The following is a 23,080-nucleotide window of genomic DNA, read 5'->3' as shown; positions in this document are numbered from 1 at the left end:
TAATTAAGAGTGTTTTCTGCCCTTTAAACCACAAAAACTATTAGTCCTTATTTACCTCTGTCAGATAGTTAGTGCTAAGTTCTGTGGTAACTACAATAGTTTTTCCGTAGCCCAGATTTCTGTTTATAATTGTTCTTTCCTTACACACCCCACTTAATGTTTTGTGCTAGATTTTTCAAATTTTGTTTTTGTGGTTTTTAATATAAATATCTCAAAACCTTTGCAGCAAGTAGTAGAATTTAAAAAAAAAAAAGCAAAAACAACTTGCCCATCCATACTACCAATGTCTTAAATTAATAGGATGTAGTTTTTAGAGAAACAATAACCTCTCCCTTTTAATCCCATGAGGTTGAGTTTCCTAGGACTCATTTTATGAAATGGACAAGGGAGGGCAGTGGAGGATGGATAGTAAAACACAACGCAGTGTTTTACTTTAGACAGATGGAGAGGTCGTCTGTGGGCATTCACACCATAATTGGATGTTTTAAGAAGTGACCATGTAGATAACTGAAAAGTGAAAAAATGAAGTAGCAGGAATTTGATTGTGGGGAAGTTATAAACTTTCTGGGGGGTGACAGAGAAAAAAGATAATTTGCACCTCATAAATATACTGATAGCAGGGTGCCTGCTGAGTAAAAAAGAAAAACAGTTTGCTGAGCTTTTACTAGAAATAAATAATATGGGATTTATTTTCTCATTAAAGTCAGGTTTATTCCAAGTAAATTGATATTTAATTATCAGTGTCCTCTGGGGTTCGTCACTTTAGCTGTTGCATAAAAGAGAAAACTGTATGTCAGTGTTCAATACTCTCTTAAATCTTCAGTAGCTGTCCTTTTAGAGACTAGATAAAATATGGCCCCTTCTCTTTACCATAAACTATAGAAAAGCCCCAAGAAGGACTTATTGACTTTGCTACCAGATTGGTGGCCTCACTAAATTGCTTTGGGGTTAAACTAATTAGTATTTTGTGTTGCAAATGGAAGCATATTTCTTACTTCCCTTGCTTGCTTAGGCATCTCCTATACTAAAATATTTCTTGTTTCCCTCTGATGTTTCTACCACAGGCATTCCTTTGAAAATACATGAGAATAAAGTTGGGAGGATTAATATTAGAAGGGTAGGGGAGAATCAGCAAACTTCAGATCAGCAGAAATAAATACACCTTCCTGAACAATAATGCCATCACACCAGCTACAACCAAAGACAGGGCTGAAAACGTGTTCTTTGGGCAATTCACTCTTTTTTAGACACAAAGCTCTCCTCTTCCTATGAGAATGTACCTAAGATAACACAAAGAATTGGATTTCCTGTTGGTCTAATCAGATAACTTACCAAGTATAAAGCTTTACTAATGATTTCAAAGATACAAATAACCCCGGGGCAGAGGTAAAACAAAGAAAAGCCCAGGTACCACCACCTTCCTGTCCTTTCTTGCAGTATCAGGGTATCTCCTTCCCAGATTAACATGCAAGGTTCTTAAATGACCTCGCATATCACTTACCCTGAAGAGTCATTTTGGTCATGAAATGTATTCACTTTTTACTTGAAGAGTTGCATCGTTTATGAGACATTTTCCAGAGAATCCAGGTTTGTTTATGGTATGAAGTTCTAGACAGGCAGATGTATTCTAAAAGCATTCCATAGATAAGGACACTCCTGCTAGTATTTGCCAGGACATCTGTCATTAACATTTTTACAAGGTTTGATCTGGTCAATTTCTTTCTTGCCTGGAAGTGCACCCCCAATCCATCCACCTACCCCCCTTGCCTCTCCCAATCAAAAGAAAAAGTATATGGATTGCAGAGCTGCTGCTTAACTATTTCTTCCCAGTGTCAAAGTGAGCGAGATAATCACCCCAATAGGGAAAATAAAAAGCCAGTATTACTGTATTGAGCAATATCATTATAAACAGTCTTTGTGATTCCGTAGTTGGAAATTATTATCTGATCCTATATAGCTTTCATGGAGATGGTAATGGCCTAGTTTCCAATGAGGAAGTGGAAGAGAAAGGGTATGTTCCAGGAAGTCTCCATGTGGTCAAAGATATGGGGGAGAGAATGTTGGCATAGTTGAGGGAGTACTGGACTTGGATTCAGGAGACCTGGATTCAAGTCCCCACATGACCTCCATGAAGTCCATCACTGGAGGGCAGTCCAGCGATGAGGCTGCCCTGATCACTGATATATAGTGCTACCCATTTACAAGTTGGGTTGAACTGAGTTAGTTTGAACTAAATTGAGCTGAGGAAGCTCAGTCTGGGGAAAAAACAGTGGTTGAATTCTTTAGAGCTAGCTTCCCACCCCACCCTACTTAACAGCTTAGAGGGAACCATAGCAGAGAACAAAGTTGGTATAAGATTGCCTTAATGGGTTAGGGGGTGGGAAGGTGGGGAAGCTGGGGGAAGGGATTCTAATTGTGTCTGGACTTTTTCCCCAGGAACTTTTAACTTGCTGTGAAGAAGGGAAAGGGGAGCTCAAGGATGGCCTGGAAGTGATGCTCAGTGTCCCAAAGAAAGCCAATGATGCCATGCATGTCAGCATGCTGGAAGGTAGCTGTCCTCCCAGCCTTCCTTGAGGAGCCGCCTCATTTCCCAAGATTGGGGAGCATGTGGGAGGGAAATGACATGAAGTCAGGCCAGGGGCAAAGCTGGAAGAGAGGAGAAGTGACAAGTGTTATGTAAGTCGTGGGGAGGTATGAGAGGCTCTCCCTGGAGACCAGCTTGGTTGACACCCCAGCTCCAGGTAGGACCGGACCTAAGTCTTTCAGACATGTAGACAATAGACAACGTACTGCCTGTGAGATAGAATAGGGCAGGCTGTCATCCTTACTATAAATGTGCTGGAACCTTGACCCACAGCAGTTCTGCTCATTTGCATAGCATTAGCTTTGCATTAGTCATCAGAAATAGCATATTACAAATTGTAAGTAGAATGTGCATGTGCACACTCACGCACACAGACACACACAATGTGTTTAGACTCATGCCTTTTTTTTATTGTGCTAAAATATACATACAATTTACCATTCTATTTTAAATATAGTCAAATTGTTGGGCAACTACCCTTATGCCCTTCCTAGTAGGTAAGAAAAGTTCAGCCAGAGAAACCTTAACAGGACTTCATCAAAATACATTCAGTACACTGGAACGATGCTCGTGGGACCTACAGACCTGGTCAAGTGAGACATCGATATCATGGTTGCAACACTGCAATGGAGATGGGGTGGGAATTGCCAAGAAGTTAAATCTCAACATCTGAGTCTGGCCTAGTAGAGAGGCCTCAAGGGAAGTAAGTGCCCTACATTGTAAATATGCAAACCTGAGGGCTGTTTTTCTCTACTGGGCTTCATCTCCCCCCAAAACTTCTCCTGTCGATGCCCCTTGTAAGTACTTCCTAGCCCACCCTTAGCACAGGAAACCCCAGTTCTTCATCAAAGAATACTTGGTCACCTTCTCCAGACATCACTAATTATCTCAATATCCCTGTCGTCATAATTTCTCTGTCCCTTTCTTTTGTTTGCACCTGCCCCCAACCCTATACCTGGATGCTTTCTTATATGAGTACCCTTCGCCTCCAGCCTGTCCCTGATCTGTATTCTGTGGGCCAGCAGCAGTAGCAGCACCTGGAGCTTGTCAGAATGTAAAATTCGTCAGCTGAACACCTACTGACTTTCTGTTTCTCCGGGGATAAGGGTGGGTGGGAATCTGTGTTTGCACAAGTCCTCCAGCTGATTCTTATGCACACCAAAGTTTCAGAACCTGTTAAAACTTAAAATGGTATAGGCTGTTGAAGGCTTTTGCACCACTCTGTACAGAAACAAAGAAAAGAGTCCTAGGAATGGAACATAAGAAACAAAGGAATGACCATGTGGAGTCAAGGACACTCCATCAAGCAGTGTTTGTCTTCAGCCCCACCCCGGGCCCGCGCTGAGACGAGGCTGGAGCTGTGGAGGAAGGAGTGATGAGGTTTGCCCTGGCAGGAGGCAGGGGAGAGGCAGGGTCTGCACAAGACCTTTGTAGGAGACTCAGTAACACCCACCAGGTCTACAGGCAGTGCAGTACGGAACGCAGGGTCTGGTCACTGTAGAGCCATTGCCTCCAGTTACAGGAGCCTCGGGAATCAGAGGGAAAATGCCGTGGAGCTGAAAGCTAACAGTTTGGGAAGCCTTTCTCAAACATGGCACTAGAGGAACTCCACAGGGTGGAAATGGGTGTTTTTCAGGGTTCGACGAGAACCTGGATGTGCAGGGGGAGCTGATTCTCCAGGATGCCTTTCAAGTGTGGGACCCTAAGTCGCTGATCCGGAAGGGGCGGGAGCGGCACTTGTTCCTCTTTGAGATCTCCTTGGTTTTTAGCAAGGAGATCAAAGACTCTTCAGGACACACGAAATATGTTTACAAGAACAAGCTACTGGTAGGTGGGGCAGGTGGGGTAAGACAAAACTCACTGTTTTCATAGAGCCCTTGGGCAGGAAGGGATCTTGAAACATTCAGCTCATCTGTGCCCCTGGTGCCACGCCTAACCATCCTGGACAAATGAAAGTGCCTCCTATTTGGAAAGCTCCCACCCTGAACTCCTGAACTCCCACTTCTGTATTTTAGAGTACTCCGTTCTTTTTCCTGTTTGCCTTTAGCTCCTCCCTCTTCACCTTCCCTCCCTGCTACCTGCTAATCAGGCACTGTGCCTGTAGGTCCTTTCATCCTGGGTAGATGAACAAAGTATCCAATCTGTTTAAGTTTGATTGACAGAAGCCCCTCCCATCGTCCTCTCCTCTTTGTTGCCTCTCCCTTCCCACCCCAGCCCTAAGTCTCCCCACTGCCCTCCCCTCCCCGCCTCTCACAGGCATTTCCTGTCTACAGACCTCAGAGCTGGGTGTGACTGAGCATGTAGAGGGCGATCCCTGCAAATTCGCCTTGTGGTCTGGGCGCACCCCATCTTCAGACAATAAAACAGTGCTGAAAGTAAGTACTGCTCTCTGCTGGGCACAAGACCAGGGCTGGGGCGGAGGGGTATGGGTGTATTATACCTAAAAGCTGGGCCTGAAGTCTCTACTGAGCTGCTGGTCGTCTCTGGGGAATGGCAGCATCATATGGGTATTGAGAAGCAAATCCTATCACGAAACTAGACTTGAAACCTCAACAAGTAATGATCTCCCCAGTCCATGCATTTGTGTGAGCACAGAGGGAGGAGGGCAAAGAGTAGCCTCCGAGGCGTCCACCAGGGCCCACTTATTAAATGTCCTGTTCATTGTCAAGCGACAGAACAACAGTTGACTCTTTGACAAAAGACATCTTGATTTGCTCAACATTCACCGTTTTTTCGTAAATAATTTCTACATATATGGCACTCCACTCAGTGCTGTGGGGAGCAACTACCTATGAGATATAGACCCTATTCCTGGGAACTTATACCTTATAAACCCTAGTAAATCACAGCAGCCTAGGGCTGTGCTGATTGAGAGGAGTATCAAGAAGGGGCCTTTCACCAAATGACAGTCCTGAAGAGTCACCTCTGCTCCCCAGAGCACATGCAGTCTGGGCAGGCAGGCAGTAGTTAGCCTGACTGAAAAGGCTTCCTGCAACTGGAGCATCTTCCAGCCATTTGCTTGTTAGGAAGTGTCTGTAGCCAAGGAAAAGATGGTGCACCCCTGATAACAGCTTTGCACTCCTCTGCACTGCTATTGTAGTTGCTACCTGTCACGAGATGGTTACCTGAAAAAAATTCCACAAAAACAAATGGACTATTCACAGAAAGGTAGTAGTGCCTTCATTTAACAGGTTTACCAGGCTGAAAACCCAGAACTGACTTTCAGTCAGTACATGCCTGTGTAGCCCTAACAGGCACCGAATATCTTGAATATCAGGCACCTTACCAGCTGGTAAGTAGCCACTGCCTTAGCATTCCCCCTTGCTGCCCTGCCCAGTGCCCCCCAGACCTCCCTAAGTCTAGCCATTGAAGTGTGACTCTCTGACCCAGTGGGAGTTCTCCAAAGACTGCTTCAGCCTCAGGCTGTTAAATTCTTTGAAAATAATCACTGTGCAAATCTGCATTGAATCTTGAAGTCATAACCCTGTCCTAAGAGTTGAAGAAACATGTCCTCAGAATGAAGAGTCGTAAGTATAAAAACAAGAAACTCCTAAAACACCTGGTATCCTTGAAAGTAATGGATGAAGCCTGTAAGAAGAGGGTAGAAAACTGTTTTGGTGGCATGAAGGGATGTGGGGTTCTTACTTTTTCTACCTGTGGCACTCCAGGCCTCCAACATAGAAACCAAGCAGGAGTGGATCAAGAACATACGAGAGGTGATTCAAGAAAGGATCATTCACCTGAAAGGCGCTTTAAAGGAGCCAATTCAGCTCCCCAAAACACCAGCCAAACAGAGGAACAATAGTAAGAGGTAACCAGCGTCTCTCCCCCAACCCTGCTTCACATGCTTCTGGGAGTGGGAATGGGGTGAAACTTTGCTTCCACAGGGGCCATGCATTCTGCAGGTGGCATCTCTCTCCATGAAGCCCCTGCTGAGTTCTGCCTAGGATGAGTTGCCTCACCTTTAAACTTCTCACTATTACTGTCAATTCAATTCAGCAGGGCTTCACTGAGCACCTCTGGTTTGATAGACACCCTACTCAGTGCTTCAAGAAGAGAAAAGGAAATATAAGATGAGCCCATTACCTCAACAACCATCTAAGAGTCATGTCTCACAGAGAGGGGACATCCCGTGGGCGCTAGATTGCAGTTTCTGGGGGAGGATTTGGAAAGGACATGAGCCCTTAGTGGGGGACTCTCAGAACTGGTTAGACAGTAAGAGGGCTTTGCATATTTCAACTTGGGAGGGCTAATATGGTGTGGGGTAATCTTTGCAGCTCTTACAGCAACACGCCTCCTCCCTGTATACACTTCACCTTCATTCATCAAAGATAAACAGAAGATGGCTTATTTCTTATATCTGCATCTCTCTGTGCCCTTCTGATTCCCAGTTTCTCTTAGACAAGTGGATGGCTTCAGTATTTCTTAAGTCTCCATGTGACATTCTTTTCTGGAGGATACTTCAAACGGAAGTATACAATAACTTCATGCAAAGTTTGAAGGAAAAATATAACAGAAACAGAGTTCTAGGGATAAAGATGACTAGTGGTGAACACTCCTTCCCTATTCATGGATGAAACCAATTGAGGAGATTTTGTTCATCTTTGGTGCCAAGTAGGATATGCAGGCTGGGGAGCCTCTGTAGGACCTGTGGTGTACAGCAGCCATGCAGAGGGAGGTGTGACTAAGGCCAGTGTAACTCCACGGGGCAGAAGTCCTAAGACCTGCGTGGCCAGAATAGGGTAGCCTCTTGGTGCTGGAAGGACAGGTAATACTTGTATTGACGGAGGGGTTATGTTGGTATCAGTTACCAGATAAGAGGCAGATTTAGCTTAACACTAGAGACAGAACCTGCTTGTAGCAGCAGGAAGGCAGAGTTCAGGATCTCTGTGATTCAAGCAGTTGGGTAAAGGAGAGGTCCTGGAGCCCTTGGTGGCTTTTCAGGCTTTTATTGAGCTTTTACCAGGTACATGGCAGGTAGCTGTGCTGGGGAGCCAGGAGGCTGGCAGGCCCCCTAGCCCCAGCGAATCCTCACTCTTTCTGGGCTCTCTAGCATTCTCTCGTGGTCTCTGCTTCTCTCTCTTCTGCTTCTCTTTCATTCTGCTGGTTCCCATGATGACACCCTTATAAGCCCCAGTCTCAGCCCAGGTGTAACCACCTATGTATGCCCACACCCTATTCCAGGTGCCCGCCATCAGGCATGCATTCAGGACTGCTGAGATCCATCATTAATGCTAATGGCAGGAGGGCAGAAAAGCCTGATAATCACTTTACACTGCTGCAGGAGGCCCCTGTCTTAAGATACTAGAGAGGAAACAGTTTCAGTAACTGAATGTCCAGGACTATGGTGGCAAGGGATATTCAAGTGATATTAAAGTTACACTACGAAAGAGTCCCTTTTACCTACATTAGGAGAATTTGAGCATTTCTAGAATATGGAAAGAATATCTTGGAAATGCCAGCTACCTTTTCTCTGTCATTGTCCATGATGACGGGGTAAGAATATTTGGCAGACTGCTAAGAATAGCCAGCAGTCTCATTTCATTAGTTGGCTCCCTGAATATGGGAACAGAGTTTACAGAAGAGGGGATGGGCTTGGGGAATACCACCCACACTCTTGGATAGGCTCCCCACATCCTCCAGAACTGCGTCATCTGGAGGGACCAGAAGGGCCTGCAATGGGCCAGAGAAGTGGGAAGCAGAAAGCATAGCCAACTCTTAAATATCTGCAAGTGGTGGGGAACAGTGGCACAGATAATCTAAAACAACAGATGATCTAAAAGTCCTTTATTTTTGGTTTTGAGATGCATCACACAACTTTTTACAGCAGAATTTCCTTCCTTACAAATATGTGGCTTATATTATTAAAATAAGTTAGCATTTCCCAAGCCCACAAGTGCTGCTGAGAGAACAATGAACTTAGAAGTGTTCTGAATGGGAGAAAATCCTTTTAATGACTAGTGGACACTGTGTATAACATATGTGTGCACATGTACATCCACATGCACACACTTGTCCACAGACACATACACCTCATGGTGATCTTTTAGACTCTGTGAGGAAGCCTCGGTATATGGGACACTTTGCCCCTGTGGAGATATTCTCCAGCCATGAGTCCCCTGTCCTGTAACCAGCATCATCTCCTGTGCTAATTTATCCAATACCTGGCCTATCGCTCCTGTATTTTCTCCTCATTGTGCCTTCACCAGTTCAGGCACATAATCCCTCTTGACTCTGGATGTGAGTTCAGTGGAGGACTGGTGCACAGTTCTAAAGCTGGGATGTTGAAAGAACATACAGATGGACAGCTGTGTGGAGGGGAGCAATCGAGAGGGGACCTTTCGTTTTCAGTTATCAACACAGGGCCCAAATAGTAGGAGTGCAGTCAGGGGGATGTCTTGTCAGATCTGTGGGAGCGCGCAGGTGACTCTGAAGCTACGTGGAATCTGTAACTGTTTTCTGGTCTTTGAGAAGGTTCCTTGGTTTTCTGGATGGGTTAAGCAAGACCAGTTAAATGAGGGCAATAAATTTTTCCTCCAAACCCAGGAGTTGAAGGTCCAATGTCAAAAACTTCCAAAATAGAATCTCCCTGGAGAAAATATCCCACCCAATTTTCTTGAGCAAAGAAATACAAGTCAAAAACCAAAATCTTAACAGTTTATATATATATATATATATATATATATATATATATATATATGCCAACTACAAACCATCCTCAGTTCTGTCAGACTGTGCAGGGAAACTATTTGACTATGCTGAACAGTGGGATTGTTGGAGATGATCTACTCCATCAGCTGATTGAAACCTAGGCTCTCCCTTCCTACTGCTCCCTTCCTATAGATGCACTCCCAGTTATTTAAAAAAAAAAAAAAATCCTCTCTGCAACATGGGCTGGAGGAGCAATGGGGAGGGGCCCTTTCGTTTTCAGTTATCAACACAGTGGTTTCATGTTTACTAAATGCAAGAGGTAATATCACTGAAAATCATATAGTTCCCTTTAATGGGATAATTTTAGACAAATCCCTGCTAGAAAGTGCTGAGGCTCTGCTCTGCCAGCTCAGCTGGAAATCCTTGTGTGCTCTAAACCCACAGTGGTCCCCCCACCCCCACCCCTGTTTTTTTTTCTCTTCTTCCTGCAGGGATGGAGTGGAGGATATCGACAGCCAGGGGGATGGGAGCAGCCAGCCAGACACCATCTCCATTGCTTCTAGGACCTCTCAGAACACAGTGGACAGTGACAAGGTAGGACAGCGTTCCAGCCTTCCTTCCCCAAGACTCTTTGTTGACTTAACCACCAGTGCAGATACCCCCTGAGGAATTTCTGCCACTATGGAGCCTAACTTCAAGAGCTGGTTGTTCTTTGTGCCAGGGGAAAGAACAGGGTATGTCACCGTGTGAAAACCTTGTCTGAGGGGACATTGGGGCGGTCAGCCTGGTCTCTCATGTTGTGAGTTTAGCAGAAGTGGGGACAGTGAATAGTGAGAAAGTCTGGCTCTTCTTGCCTTCTAAGGTGTGCCACCTGGGCTGCTTGGGCTGCTCTACCTTCTGGAAAATTGAGACTTAGGGAGACTAAAACTGGATAGTTTCCTGAGGGCTTAGGGGCTGTGATTAGCTCACGTTTATAATGATTTGAATGGGGCTTATCTCAAAGTTGGACCAAGACCATTTGGGAAATGGTGCCAGAGATGCTGGTTGATAGGGGAGCCTCTTATCTATTAGAAATGATGCCTTCCTCTGGCCAGATTGTTGGGGCTCAATTCATGAGGACAGACGACCAGGAAGCAGTGTATGAAGCAGGATTTGGTAGTTTCATGAGAAAGCCTGGTCACTTGCTCTTTTATATTTTAGAGCAAGTAAGCAGAGTTAGGAGCTCTGATGGGAGGGAGAAAGGGAGGCTATAGCAAAGAGCCTAGGTATTTGCTCAAACTAGGTGAGGAATTCAGTTGTCCGAACTTGCAGCAGGGACAGGAAAGGGTTTTGCCTCTGACCCTACTCTCATTTGCTTACTTCAGGGTTGGAAGAATATAAAATAATCTTTGTTACATATTTGTGATTTTATTAATGATGGTATGGATTTTCAAAGACTATTAGGCTCTATTTTATCTACCCCTAGTGTTTTGTTCTACTACTTCAGCCACAGGCAACAGCCTGTGTCCTTGCTTTATTTTTATTATAGTTAAGTCACAGGTATTTTTTTAAAGATGATTTATATTCATTACTTTTCCAATTTTTTTTCTTACTGAGGAAAAGAAAGATTGTGCCCCCAAATATCCTAAGATCATGGCACTAAGTCCTGCCAATCATGCTCTAGACTAGTGTTCATAGACATTTAAGGTAATTCTATCATCAAGTTTCTACGCCATTCTTGACTGTAAGAGTGAATGGAAAATTAGGGTTTTTTCACTTATAAAAACATACAAAGAGAACGATTTCTGTATTTTAGTTTCTCCTCTGATCTGTTGATTAGAAATGTAAGCTAGAATACCCTAAATATAAAAGTCAGTGGGTGGTAAGTAAAGTGCAGTGCTTCTCATGTTCAAAACAGCCTATTCGTTTCATGGTCCAGGGACTTCAGTCCTTCTGGCAGCTCCTCCATCTTCCTTACAACCCTGACTTAGAAGCCCGTGTTAGAGCCATTTGTCTTAGGAAGCCTGTAGCCCCAACCGCTCCTTGTCTCTTTGCAAGGGAAGTGAGGCTAAGTTAGAACACCTCTAACAGCAAACCTTTCACTATTAATGATAACGATACATACACATTACTCTATAAGTAAGGAGATTGAGGCCCAGAAAGAGTGAAGTGATTCATCCAAAAGAATTCTAGTAGTTAGTGGAAAAACAGAAACTAGAACCCAGCTGATGCACTTTCATGATTTTTTTCCCCTCTGCAAGTCAAAGCATTGAATTCCTAATGCTTAGGTCAACTCAGCTGGTCAGTCTTTCCATTCCATATAAACTATCTCATACTTGTGAAAAAGCATTCATCCAAGCTCTCTGCTGAAAATCTAAAATTTTGGAGAGTTTTGAACTATTCGTGAAGCCCTATTTGTATAATTTGCATTTCATGTCTATCTCTGAGAGCCAAGCTGTTACACCCTAATGAAGGTGGGTTGTGTCTATTTCAGTGCTAACCCCTGGCACAGGGCACACAGAAATGCTCAGGAAATACTTGTGGGATGGATAGAAGGGACAGATCCCCTATTCCAGGGAACTTCACCATGAAGAGGTGGTTAAAACAAGTAATCTCAAAGCAGCCTAACATACAAATATCAGATTTTAAATACACTAAAGAAGCTTAGATTTCCTTACCTCCAAATGGAAAGCTTGAGTCAGCGGGGGGACCTGGCCTGTTGAGTAATTAATCCCCAACTTCTCAGGCCTTAGGAAATGTGGGCAGCAGGTCAGGAGATAATAAGTCTATTATTATCTAGGTTTCTATACAGGAACCCTAGAAAATCACTTAGAAATAGGCACGCTGTCAGAAAAAATAAAGAGAGGGCCTGTCTGTAACCATGCACTATAATTTAGAATGTTCTTACTCAGTAGGGATAAGGAACAGCCATGCATTTCCCTTCTTCAGAGGAACCATTCATTGGTAACTTTGAATTCATAGATGTCATCAACAGTGTTACATTTCCCTATAACTATAGCCAGGAATTGCTCTCCACTGGTCTCTAAGTGGTCCGTTGAACACACTCTGAAGAAGAGAAGGGTAGCAAAGTGGATTGATTCTGGTAAACTGAGCTATAATCAACAGAAGGGCAAATACAATTGACTATAGGGAGGGAATGGGCAGAGGTAGCTCACAGGTATCAGTGCCTTTTAATAATGGATTTCTAGTGATCCCAGTTTCCTCTTCTAATTCAGAGGAACAGAAGAGTGGCACTTTGGAGCTGGGTAGTGGAAGAAAAAGTAACAATTTAAGGACACAGCAGACCAACTTGAGGAACCGTGGTGGCCTAGGGCATCCCTCCAATATCCCTGCGTGTATTTTGTGTGGTGCGTGGAAGAGGGAGCTTGGACACACCTGGGTGAAGCCTCTAGCACTAACTGTCCATGTCACATTGCATGAGTTGTTGCACTTAATGGTCCTTTCTGTAAAACAAAGCTAATATCCATCTATGGTGCCCCTGAGAAAATTAAGTAAAATATATTTACTTGGCACCTCTTGGACACTCAGTAAAAGTTAATTTCCCACCTTTTTTAGGGGGAAAGCAAACATTGATATACTATGAAAAAGAGTAGACAATGATGTAGCAGACTGTGAAGACCTCTGAAGGTTCTTGAGTAGAGTTCTGACCTCTAGTTTGATCATTTGTTAACGAACTGTCAGCAGGTTCTTCCCTATGTTAGACCTAAAGGGTTAGAGCTTCGGTTCACCTACCTGTAAACAGAACAGTTTTACTCCTCTTTCCACTTACTAGTCTTTAGAATCTAAGCATTGGCTCATGGGTTATTTTATTATTTCATGAGTAATAATGCATTACTATCCGGCATTCATTTTAATCCACATTGTACCACATTTGGCCAGTGGCAGTCTCTAAGGCTTTAGATATTTGAAAACAATAGATTGTCTTTTCTCTTAATCTTCTCCATTTATATCAAAGGGCCTTGGTTTCTCCACTTGCTCCTTGTATTGGTATATTTTCAGACCTTTCCATATCCCAGTCACCTTCCTCTGGATTTACACTGGAGTGTAACTATGGATATAAAACAGGGCATCCAAAATGGAGCACAATACTGTAGATGGAATCTCACTAATCCAAATTCATCTCCTAGTTCTGAGACTACTAGTTGTAATCTCCTCCATCAGATGACATACCATGTTGTAGAGGGTATGTCCAGTATTGGCTCATAAAATCCCATGCCTGTTTTCATGGACTGCCCTTAACTGGTCAGATGACTTAGCTGACCAGAGCATCAGACTGTTTCATATCTATTTTCTCTTGTTTAGTTCCATTCCAGTATTTCAGCATGTTTTTAATCTTACTTTGTCCAGTATGTCAACTACATCTCCTAGCACTAGTGGGTAAAAATGCCTTCTGTGATTTTATCCAATTTCTTGCTAAAAAGACAAAATTTAGGACAAAATGCCAATGCTTAATGTCATCCTCATTTCTCATACAGATTTTAACACTTAGAACCCTGTTTGTCTGATTTTCTCTAGAAAATGACATACTCTTCATAGCAGGAGGGCTGGAATTGCTTGCTTAAAATGTAAATCCTCCCTTGATGAAGAATAAGTTTAATATTCTTTATTTTGCATTAAATGCTGACAAGGCCAATATGGGTGCTCAGAAAATGGCCTGAATAGCTTTCCCCAAAGTTGCTTTTATTCAGCCCTTAAGGGTCTGCATGATTAGATTCTACCTTTTACCCATGCCATGCAAAAGTGATTTTCCCCAGAAGGTAAGGGGGTGTGCTTGCTTTGTTCCACAGTGTCTTCCTGTTCTGTTCAGGAATATGGTCATACTACTCTGAGCAGGGCATTCCTCTGTAAGGCTCTTTTGTCTATACGTGTATTATTGAGAGATGGGTCTTTATAACCATACTACAAAGAAATTCAGAATTACAGAATTCTAAGCAAACAAAGCTGCTTAGAAGTGGCTGAAGTGTCTTGTGGTTTAACATGGTGGATGTCTGCTGAATAATTTCTAGTTAAACTGGTTCCTACAGTTTCATTTACTGCCTTAACATATGCCTATTACAAAGTACAGACTTCTGTAGAACCTCACCTGATTTACCAGAAGATGGCAATCCTATCACCTGCACTCCGAGAGCACATAGCAGGCCACTAGGTGCAAGGGCTGTAGCCATAGCAGGTCCAGCCCCTGCAGTGGCTTATTTGTGAAAGCCTGGCCCCTGTGTTGGCCACTTCCAACCCTCTTCATTCATGCACTGTGTTGGCACCCTAATGATTCCATAACAGGTTCTGTTCTCCGTACTGGGGTACAGAAATGAACAAACAAGTCCCTACCCTCCTCTAACTTACTCTTTCCCGAAGAGGAGCAGTAAACACTTAGAAAGAGAAAGGATGGCATTCCCTGATCTTCTGTTAATGCATCAGAGATCAAATACTGCTCAGTTTTTCTTCTAAGATAAAGTAAGCTAATGCTGTGATTGAATTAGATATAAGAAATTATTTTCCCTATAGGGATTATGACAGGAAAGGGAAGCTGGGTGGGGTGCAAATGTGTCTGCTGCAGGGAGGAGGGCATTGTAGCGTAAAGAAGGTAGATTTTGAGGGCAGTTGTGGATTCAATCTCCCTTTGCTTACTTGCAGTATCCTTCTGGAGTAGGTCATTGAATCATTTGTGCCTTAATCTTCTAGTCTGAACAGTGAAGATAATTATATCTGCTTCCCAGGATTTTGCAGGACTAGCTGAGAAAGGGTGTCTGGAGTAAAGGAAATGTGTCCTAGGCCATTGTCTAGGAGACAGCAGGGTAATTCCATGCAAGAAAGTGGGCAGTATGCTCCCTGGAGTTTTAAGGGCCCACAGATCACTGAATTTTGCCACTGAAGAGAAAATCAAACATTTGGAAATGTGGGGACTCAGCAATGTCAGAGCCAATAAAAATCAATTGGTTCACATGAGGTAACATTTTTTTGCTTGACAGATTCTTAAAAGCCATCAAGATAGTCCACCTAAGGTTGAGTCTGCAGAATGTTCTTGTGATAGAATGTTACATTTAGCAGGTGTTACAGCTGAGTAGGTGGCCCACCCATGGGAGATACAGCCCATTAAATGCAGTATCCTAAAGCAGAAGACAATGCATTGAGTCTCTAGGCCCGATTCCTTCTTCTCTCCCCCTACCCTTTTTCTTGGGACGGGGCTTGTGGGTCCACAAAATATTCCTTTATAGCAAGAGATTTATGTTTCCTCCCAAAGCACTTTCTAACCCTTAAATTAAAGCCTGAAAAGAGTATATGATTATACTTCCTGTTACCTGGGGTTAAAGTACATCTATTTAAAACCTAAACTTGGACTTTATAAGCTGTGTAATCTTCAGTCTCAGTGGCACACCACACCTGCCAGTACAGTCTGTTAGAATTGCTGTTTAAATCCTAGACAGAGGCATTCTGAGTGTTCTCAAGGATCTGATAGTCACTCCAAAACAAGTATCATCTTCGCGTGAAGGTTTTAAGCCTAGCTTGTGATTTTTTTTTTCTGAATAATTAAGTTGAAGACTAGGTTTGAAAATAGACTTTTCCTCCTAGTATAGTTCCTCTGTTACTTTGATCCATAGTAGACTAGTGCCCAAAGGAGGGAAGGCCAGCCATGGTGGTCAAGAAAATGCAGATATCCTGGTGCATGGGATGCGAAAGACTTCCTCTGTATGTCTCTGTTACCCATCAGAAGCACACATCCATCCTGCCCTGAATAGCATTTGAATATTCTGGCTTCTTAGAACAAATTGATAAAGTGCAAGCAGTTGAAGTCACAAGATTTCTTCCAATAAAAAGTTGCTCAAATAATGATCAGCTTCCAGTCATTGCACTGCACCACAGGGAATGAAATACACTATGCTAAAAATGCAACCCTGGCCCTTGGGGCAGACTCTCATGACAGCATTATTTTATACAGTATTTTGATTTCTACTCCATAGTTTGTAAAACTTCCTTGAGAAATCCACCTTTAATGTTGTCAGTCATCTGAAAAAGCAAATAAGTCTCATAAAACACAGCAGCCCCTTGGGAGTTGGCTACACACAGGCAAATTTCAGGAACCCTAGGAAGTACTTTCAGGAGGCTCTAGGCACTTGTGCTGCTCACAATTTCACTTCTTTCTGGTGGTGGCACTGCATAGTATCTGTTGTGGAAATAGGGAAACTGGAAACAGTGATTTGCCAGTAGATGAGATCAATGTGTGGTAGCTGCAGGGTGGCCAGAGGTCAGATTTACCTCTGAGTGAGTTTGGAATTTTGAAATATAATCTTAGTGGGACATGAAGATTGGAAACCTAGTCCTCTCCTTTATCCCCTTTAAAGGGAACAAAATGATTTGTTCATAGCCACAAAACCTATTAATGACAGACCAACAACTCAAACCCAAGTTCGTCTCTTCCCTGCTAAATTGGATTAAAAATATAGTATTGGTACTGGGGTAGTAACCCTTGTAGATCCTTGTAGGAAAAAAAAAAAAATAACCACTATTATTACCTCTTCTTCAGCTGCTCTGTGCCACCCTACCTCAGCCCCAGAAAATCCATAGTGACCCAAGGTGAATTGCAGAGTGGTTCTGTAGCCCAGTCCAGTATCCCCTGGGCTGGGATGTGGCGGAAGGACACGGTAGCTTCTTATGTATTAAGGCCTATCACAGAGTCTTTGATACCAAGTACTTGTGACTCATATAGTGACCTTGGTGAGGGTGTGATTCTGCCCTCTGCAGTCTTCAAGCCTCTGACGGAAATTCCTGGTTGGGCTCTGAGAGCTTGGCAGTGAGAACTGAAATGTGCTCAGGCTGATCCTGCCAGCAAGCTGACTGGAGCACTGAGTCTCCAGAACAGCTTAGCCCAGCACAAATTTAAATTCCATTTTTAAAAATTTTGGTCAAAGGAGAAAGCAAACTGAGAGCAAACCGACATGTTAAAGTGGATTAGCTGGCGACAGTGCAAGGCAAACAAGACCCAAGTAAGTAGTCTCCTGCATTCTGCTGGTGAAAAGGAGCAGGAGGAGGAGAGATGGCATGGAGGTAGAGGGGAGTGCAGAGCAAGACTTGGAAGCTATAGGTGGAAAGAGAAGTAGCAGCTCTCTGGGCAAGGTTTACCAGAGTATGCTGCCCAGGTGTCTTGGCATGCCACTCACCCTTTAATTCCTTCCAAGTCACTTAGAAAGTTATTTTAATTCAGGACAAAACTGAATATACCTTATGAAGTTAATGGTAAGGGGAAGCAAGCTATGGGAAATATTATTCTTAACACGGTGAGCTCTGGGTAATTTATAAAGTGATACCGGGAGTTAGATATCTGCAGGTGTGCTTTCCTGCTGGGTATGGAAATTAACTGTTTTTAGAAACTTTAAGCAAAAATGTGTTAAGAATGAACATCTGGAGCAAAGCAGTGAGACTGGAGATAGGCAGGTGAAGGTGGGGCTTTGAAGAAGCGATTCTGCTTTAGCTGGAGCTACCTTTCCCCATGCGTGTTATGCTTCAAAACATGACATGTTATCTGCAGGCATAACCCAGGATTCTTGGGAAAACATGGTGGGTAAACGAGTGGGTACTACTCCCCTATTTGTTGATCTTGAGCTTAGATAGAAATGCTTGCTTGGGTTTGCCTATCTGGCAGCTGAGCTCAGCATCACATCGTCACTGCTGACAACTTGACTATTGACCCATTCTCTGCCACAGCCAGTGTAACGCGGTAGATAGACACTGGGGATGGGTGCAACCAGGGGTTGTGGCTTTGGCGTGAGATAATCTGTTACCAGAAAGCAGGGCCTTGTAAGAGAAATAAGTTTCAATGTCCTCTGTGGTGTCCCACAGCTAGAAAACAGTGAGGACATAATTCAGTCCTTGTCCAGGGATTCTAAGTAACAGACATCTGCCCAGGGGAGCAGCCTGCCTCTGCCCTGACAGCTCTTCCTGTTGAGAGAAAACTGATAGGAGATAAAGAACTGTGCAGCAGCACCAGTTACAAGTGCCTCCACCCTAGTTCCCACCACTGCTAATCAGTCTCTCCTTTCTTCTCCCCCATGCCCTGTACAGACCTGACCCTGATTGTGCTGGAGCACACACTTCCCTGTATCAGGGCTGAGACTCAGTTTTCAACCTCCCCAGATGTAAGGGTTTACAGTTGAGTTGTTCCAATTTCAGAATGTTCATCCGCTTTTTGTGTATGCTGTAATTGGTTTTTGAATGCTCTAATTTCTGTTTGAAATTGTTATTTGCAGAAAGATGTATAAATGTAAACCTTGACTGGAAGTTCAGTAGGACTGTTTTTCCAATCTGCATGGCCCCCGCTGATGCTGGCTGCGGAGCGCTTGGTGGGTGCTCCGATCCCCACACTGCTTTCTGCCCCGAGCCAACTGCAGGGGTTTGCACTCCTCTCTGAACTTCATGATGTACTGAAAGAAACAAAACAAAAAAAGAGCACTATCTTTTATTGTCTTTCTCCTGTCTCCTGTTTTCAGCTGCAGGAATGGGTTTTTTAAAGTTTCACTTCCTCTTTGCTGTTGCCACCTTACATCTGGATGACAGACTGATTTAGTGAGCAACAGAGAATGTTAAAAATTCATTATCTTTTCCTCAGGATTTTGATGTATGTTATATTTTTATCTCGTTTATTAACTCACTGGCCATATATTGAGCTCCAGCTATATGGCAGCTACTCTTCTAGGTGCAGAGGATGTGTCAATGAACAAAACAAAGCCCCTTGGTGACCTGCTTAGACCTGTCCCTGTTGTGATGATACGATCCTAAATATGCTCAGTTTTGTGGCCTTTGGCGTGCATTGGAACTTAGGTCTGTTGTTTTTTTTAACTCTACCTCCATGTTTGTCTCTGTGACTGACACCATTGCAACTTTTATTTAAAAGTAACTCAGCAGTTCTTCTAAAGAAAGATCATGTGGGAGGTCTTGCAGGTAGTTCCCCAATTTGTGACTCCAGGATTCATAACCACTTCCAAGCAGGATGCTAGATTCTCCCCCCTCTTCCCACTGTCATCCTTTGGCTCTTGCAGTCAGCAGATTCCGACTCACACCAGGCAGATGTTCTAGGCAAAGAAAAACAAATCAGGAAATATAACCCCAAATATTTATATTTTTCTCCTTTCTGATCAAACCGAAATGTTAGAGGAAAAAAATGTTCTTTTTAAAAAAAAAATTGTTTTAATTAAAAGAAATGTATGTAAAGGGATGAGCAGTGGAGAGTACTTTGTTAAGGAGAGGCACTTCAAGTTGTGAAATCTGAGTTCTGTAATGCAGAGACTCCCTCATCTCACCTCCCCCCTCGACCTCACCCCACAACTCCCAATAACAATTTTTTGTGATTTTCCATTCAAGCTATTAAAAAGCTTTGTAGTATTCATGAAAACTTGAAAAACCCCAAAAGAAATAGAGGTTTAAGATATGCTCTCTAGCACTTGCATTTAAGATAATACTTCTAACAGGGGACCATGAAGTCCAAACTTCTTGGTTGCTTGTATTATTTAGAGGGCCAACCAGCACTATAGTGGCCAACGACCACTATAAACATACCACCAAGCAGAATCGTTAACAGAGAAGAGTGAAATTAGTTAGAGGCAGAATAGAAAATTATTTCAAATATATTGGTACACTGAATTCATTCTTTTATTTGATGGAATTTTGAATGTCCACTGATGACCTGATACCATGGAGATTCAGAATATGTAGGAATAATCTCTGTCTTTGCCCATAGTTTTCTGAGTTCATATCCCTAAGTGTCTTATATATGGTACAAAAGAATGGCTATATACATGTTACATGTATTTATGAAATGGAATGGTTCTGCTTGCACTTCCTTTATGCTAGTTGCTGTGCTAGGCATCTGAAAATTACAAAAATGAGTATGTCAGATGAAATACAAATTTACAAAGCAATATGCTATATTTTGTAACAGAAGTATGCCCATTTTGAATAACAGACTTAGCCTGATAATTGGAGAAGACATTTATACCAGAAGTGAAATTTGAGTTTGGCCTTGAAGTTCATCTTCCTTTCTATTTCTTCTCCTTTGTATCAATTTTGATCCCAAAATAATTATTCTAATCATGGAGAATATGTAAAGAAGCAGTGATACTGGTACATCTGTTTTGTTTTGATGTAGAAATAGGCTCTTTTTTTAATGTGCTCATAGCACTGATAGTAACTATTCAGAAATTCCCTTAAAATCCTTACCAAAACCTTTTAATGCTTCCTCATAATCAACTAAACTTGTTTTTCCTTAAACACGTGCATTCAGGATTTTTAAAGTGAACTTGTGAAGCAGTGCTACATATACATGGTTCAAACTGTGGATATTCTTCTCGAGGCATTCTTTAGAAATATAAAAATTGACATACACTTATTCATCCTTTTAAAAATATTTAAACAGGTAATTGTATACAATAATTATAGTTTTATACCTTTTTCCATGTGTCAAATGTGGGCAATAATTTCATGGCTTACTGTAGAGTAACTTCATTCTTTTTGGTGGCTTTATGGTTTTCCATGACTTATGATGCCATAATTTATTTAACATCCCAGAGATGGGATATTTCCAGTCTTTTACCACTAAAAACAGGCTGTAATTAATATCTGTGTACATATAGTTTCTCATACACACACTTAAGTTGTGAATGTATTAACAGTATTACTCCTAGAAGAATTACTGTGTCAAAGGGAATATGCTTTGAAAACTTTGGTAGACGTTTTCAAATCACCCTCTGTAATGTTGTACCAACCTGTACTCTTCTCCGCTGTGTATGAGTGCCAGTTTCCTTCCAGCCTTGCAATCTAGTTTATGTTTTATCTTTTCCAATCTGATATCAGATACTAAAAATAATCCATAATCATGATTGCTCTTGTATGCTTTGTTTAACTGCTAATATTGCAACCATATAATTTTCTATTTTATTAAAATGTAGAGTATTTAATCCAGACTATTACCTAAATAAGAGCTGTGGGCTTATCTGATTAGCTAACTGTTATTTATACTTTTATTTCTATGGATAAGTATGTTCCTAATTATAAACGTATGATTTACATTAAACTTTTTAAAAATTTTAGAATGTAAAATATATATGCTGAAAATACATAAAAGCTGCTAAAAAATGAATGTATAATTATAAAGTGAACATACATGTAATAACCATGCAGTGAACATACATGTAATAACCATGCAGGTCACGAAAGCAGGACACTGCCAGCTTTCCAGAAGCCCCCTGTGTGCCCCTCCCTGGTCACAACCCTGTCCTTCTCCCCTAAAGGTAACCATTCTCTTGACTTCATAATAATAACGTCCTTACTTTTCTTTATAATTTTACATCCTCTGTATGTGTCCCTAAACAATATAGTTTCAATGTGGCTGTTTTTTAATTTTATATGACTAGAGTCAGTGTATGTGTGTATTTGTGCAAGGGTGCATGTGTGTGTGTGTGTGAGTGTGTGTGTATATCTTGCTTCTGTCGCTCAGTGCTTCTTTTTATGGAATGCATCCATGCTGATATGTATAGCTGTTCATTCATTTTTGTTGTTGTATAGTATTCCATTGTATGAATATACCACAATTTATTTATCTATTCTGTACGTGGGATATTTGGGGCTATTGTGAACAATGCTGCTATAAATATTCTTGTATATGTATCCTTGTGCACATGTACTTGAGTTTCTCTTCTAAGGTCTAAAGCTAGGAGTGAAATTGCGAAGTGATAGGACATATATATGTGTGTATCTTCAACTTTACTAGATGATGTAAACTATTTTTCAAAATGCTGGTTCCAAATTTATATGCTTACCAGTATATATGAGAGTCTCTGATGTTGTACATCCCCACCTGTGCTTGATATTATCAGACTTCGAATTTTTTGCAGGTCTGGTGGGTATAAAGTAACATTTACTTATGATTTTAATTTCCATTTCCTTGATTTCTTATCATGTTGAATAACCTTTCATGTCTTTATTGGGCCATTGAATTTTATCATTTATGCTGTCTCTATTCAAATCTCTTGTCTATTTATCTAGTGATTTCTATGCATTTCTAGGATTTCTTCATATATTCTGGATCTTAGTCCTTTGTTGGTTATACATGTTGTATATATATGCTCTTGCTCTGTGGCTAGTCATTTATATATATAAGGACATTATATATATATATATATAAAATACAGACTCTTTTCAATCCCTCAATAACTAGTTGACTTTTTTAAGTATATCTGTTGTACTTTATATATTATGTGACAGGACTTTTTAAAGTATGTCTGTTGTACTTTATATATTATGTGACAAATGGATCAAAGATCCATCTAGAAAGTCTTTACATAGCAAAATTAAGTAGCTGTTCACAGGCAGCTACTTAAGATTTGAGAACAAATCTTAATTTTACATGTAATTCTTACAATCTATGTCATCTAATTATTTAGCCCACAGGAAAATTAGGAGAGGAGAAAGTTAATTCTACATAGACACACATAACCACAAAGGCTAAGCTACTGACAGCAAAAGAGAAAGTAAGAAACTACAAAAGCAAAAGCCAACTGAGGAATGAAAACTCAAATAGTTTGGCTTTACTTTGTGAAGGCTCAAGAGAGCTTTCGGCCTGGGCATGTCTGAGTTATCCCTTGTATTTTGCACTGTACCATAAATTATTGCTCATGTTGGTATTTGTAATTGTCAAAAGAAGGGGAAATTGTGTTAAGAAGTCAGAGATATAAAGGTGTTCCAAAAATAGTTAAAGTAGGGAGGAAATGTGTTGGTGTTTACCTTTAGTAATCTAGAGCACTTGATAATCCTGACAGGAACATTACCAGCAGTTCTGGAGACCTGAGGTTATTGCCTGCG

At 41.8% G+C, this 23,080-nt stretch overlaps 1 protein-coding gene across 1 annotated transcript in view; it reads left to right on the top strand.

The window, feature by feature from the left end:
• LOC119257450 (kalirin) overlaps nucleotides 1-23,080 on the top strand; it is a 476,694-nt gene that overhangs the window by 440,032 nt on the left and 13,582 nt on the right. Inside the window, exons 30-34 of the mRNA XM_054701110.1 lie at nucleotides 2,437-2,548; nucleotides 4,221-4,411; nucleotides 4,858-4,959; nucleotides 6,253-6,395; nucleotides 9,727-9,829. Coding sequence (XP_054557085.1) covers nucleotides 2,437-2,548; nucleotides 4,221-4,411; nucleotides 4,858-4,959; nucleotides 6,253-6,395; nucleotides 9,727-9,829 — 651 coding nt within the window. The remainder of the gene's footprint in view (nucleotides 1-2,436; nucleotides 2,549-4,220; nucleotides 4,412-4,857; nucleotides 4,960-6,252; nucleotides 6,396-9,726; nucleotides 9,830-23,080) is intronic.

Source organism: Talpa occidentalis, unplaced genomic scaffold, assembly GCF_014898055.3.
Source record: "Talpa occidentalis isolate TD23 unplaced genomic scaffold, MPIMG_talOcc4v2.1 talOcc4.4, whole genome shotgun sequence".
Taxonomy (NCBI): Eukaryota; Metazoa; Chordata; class Mammalia; order Eulipotyphla; family Talpidae; genus Talpa; species Talpa occidentalis.
Note: the sequence above shows the minus strand (reverse complement) of the source record. Positions and strands in the feature narration are given on the sequence as shown.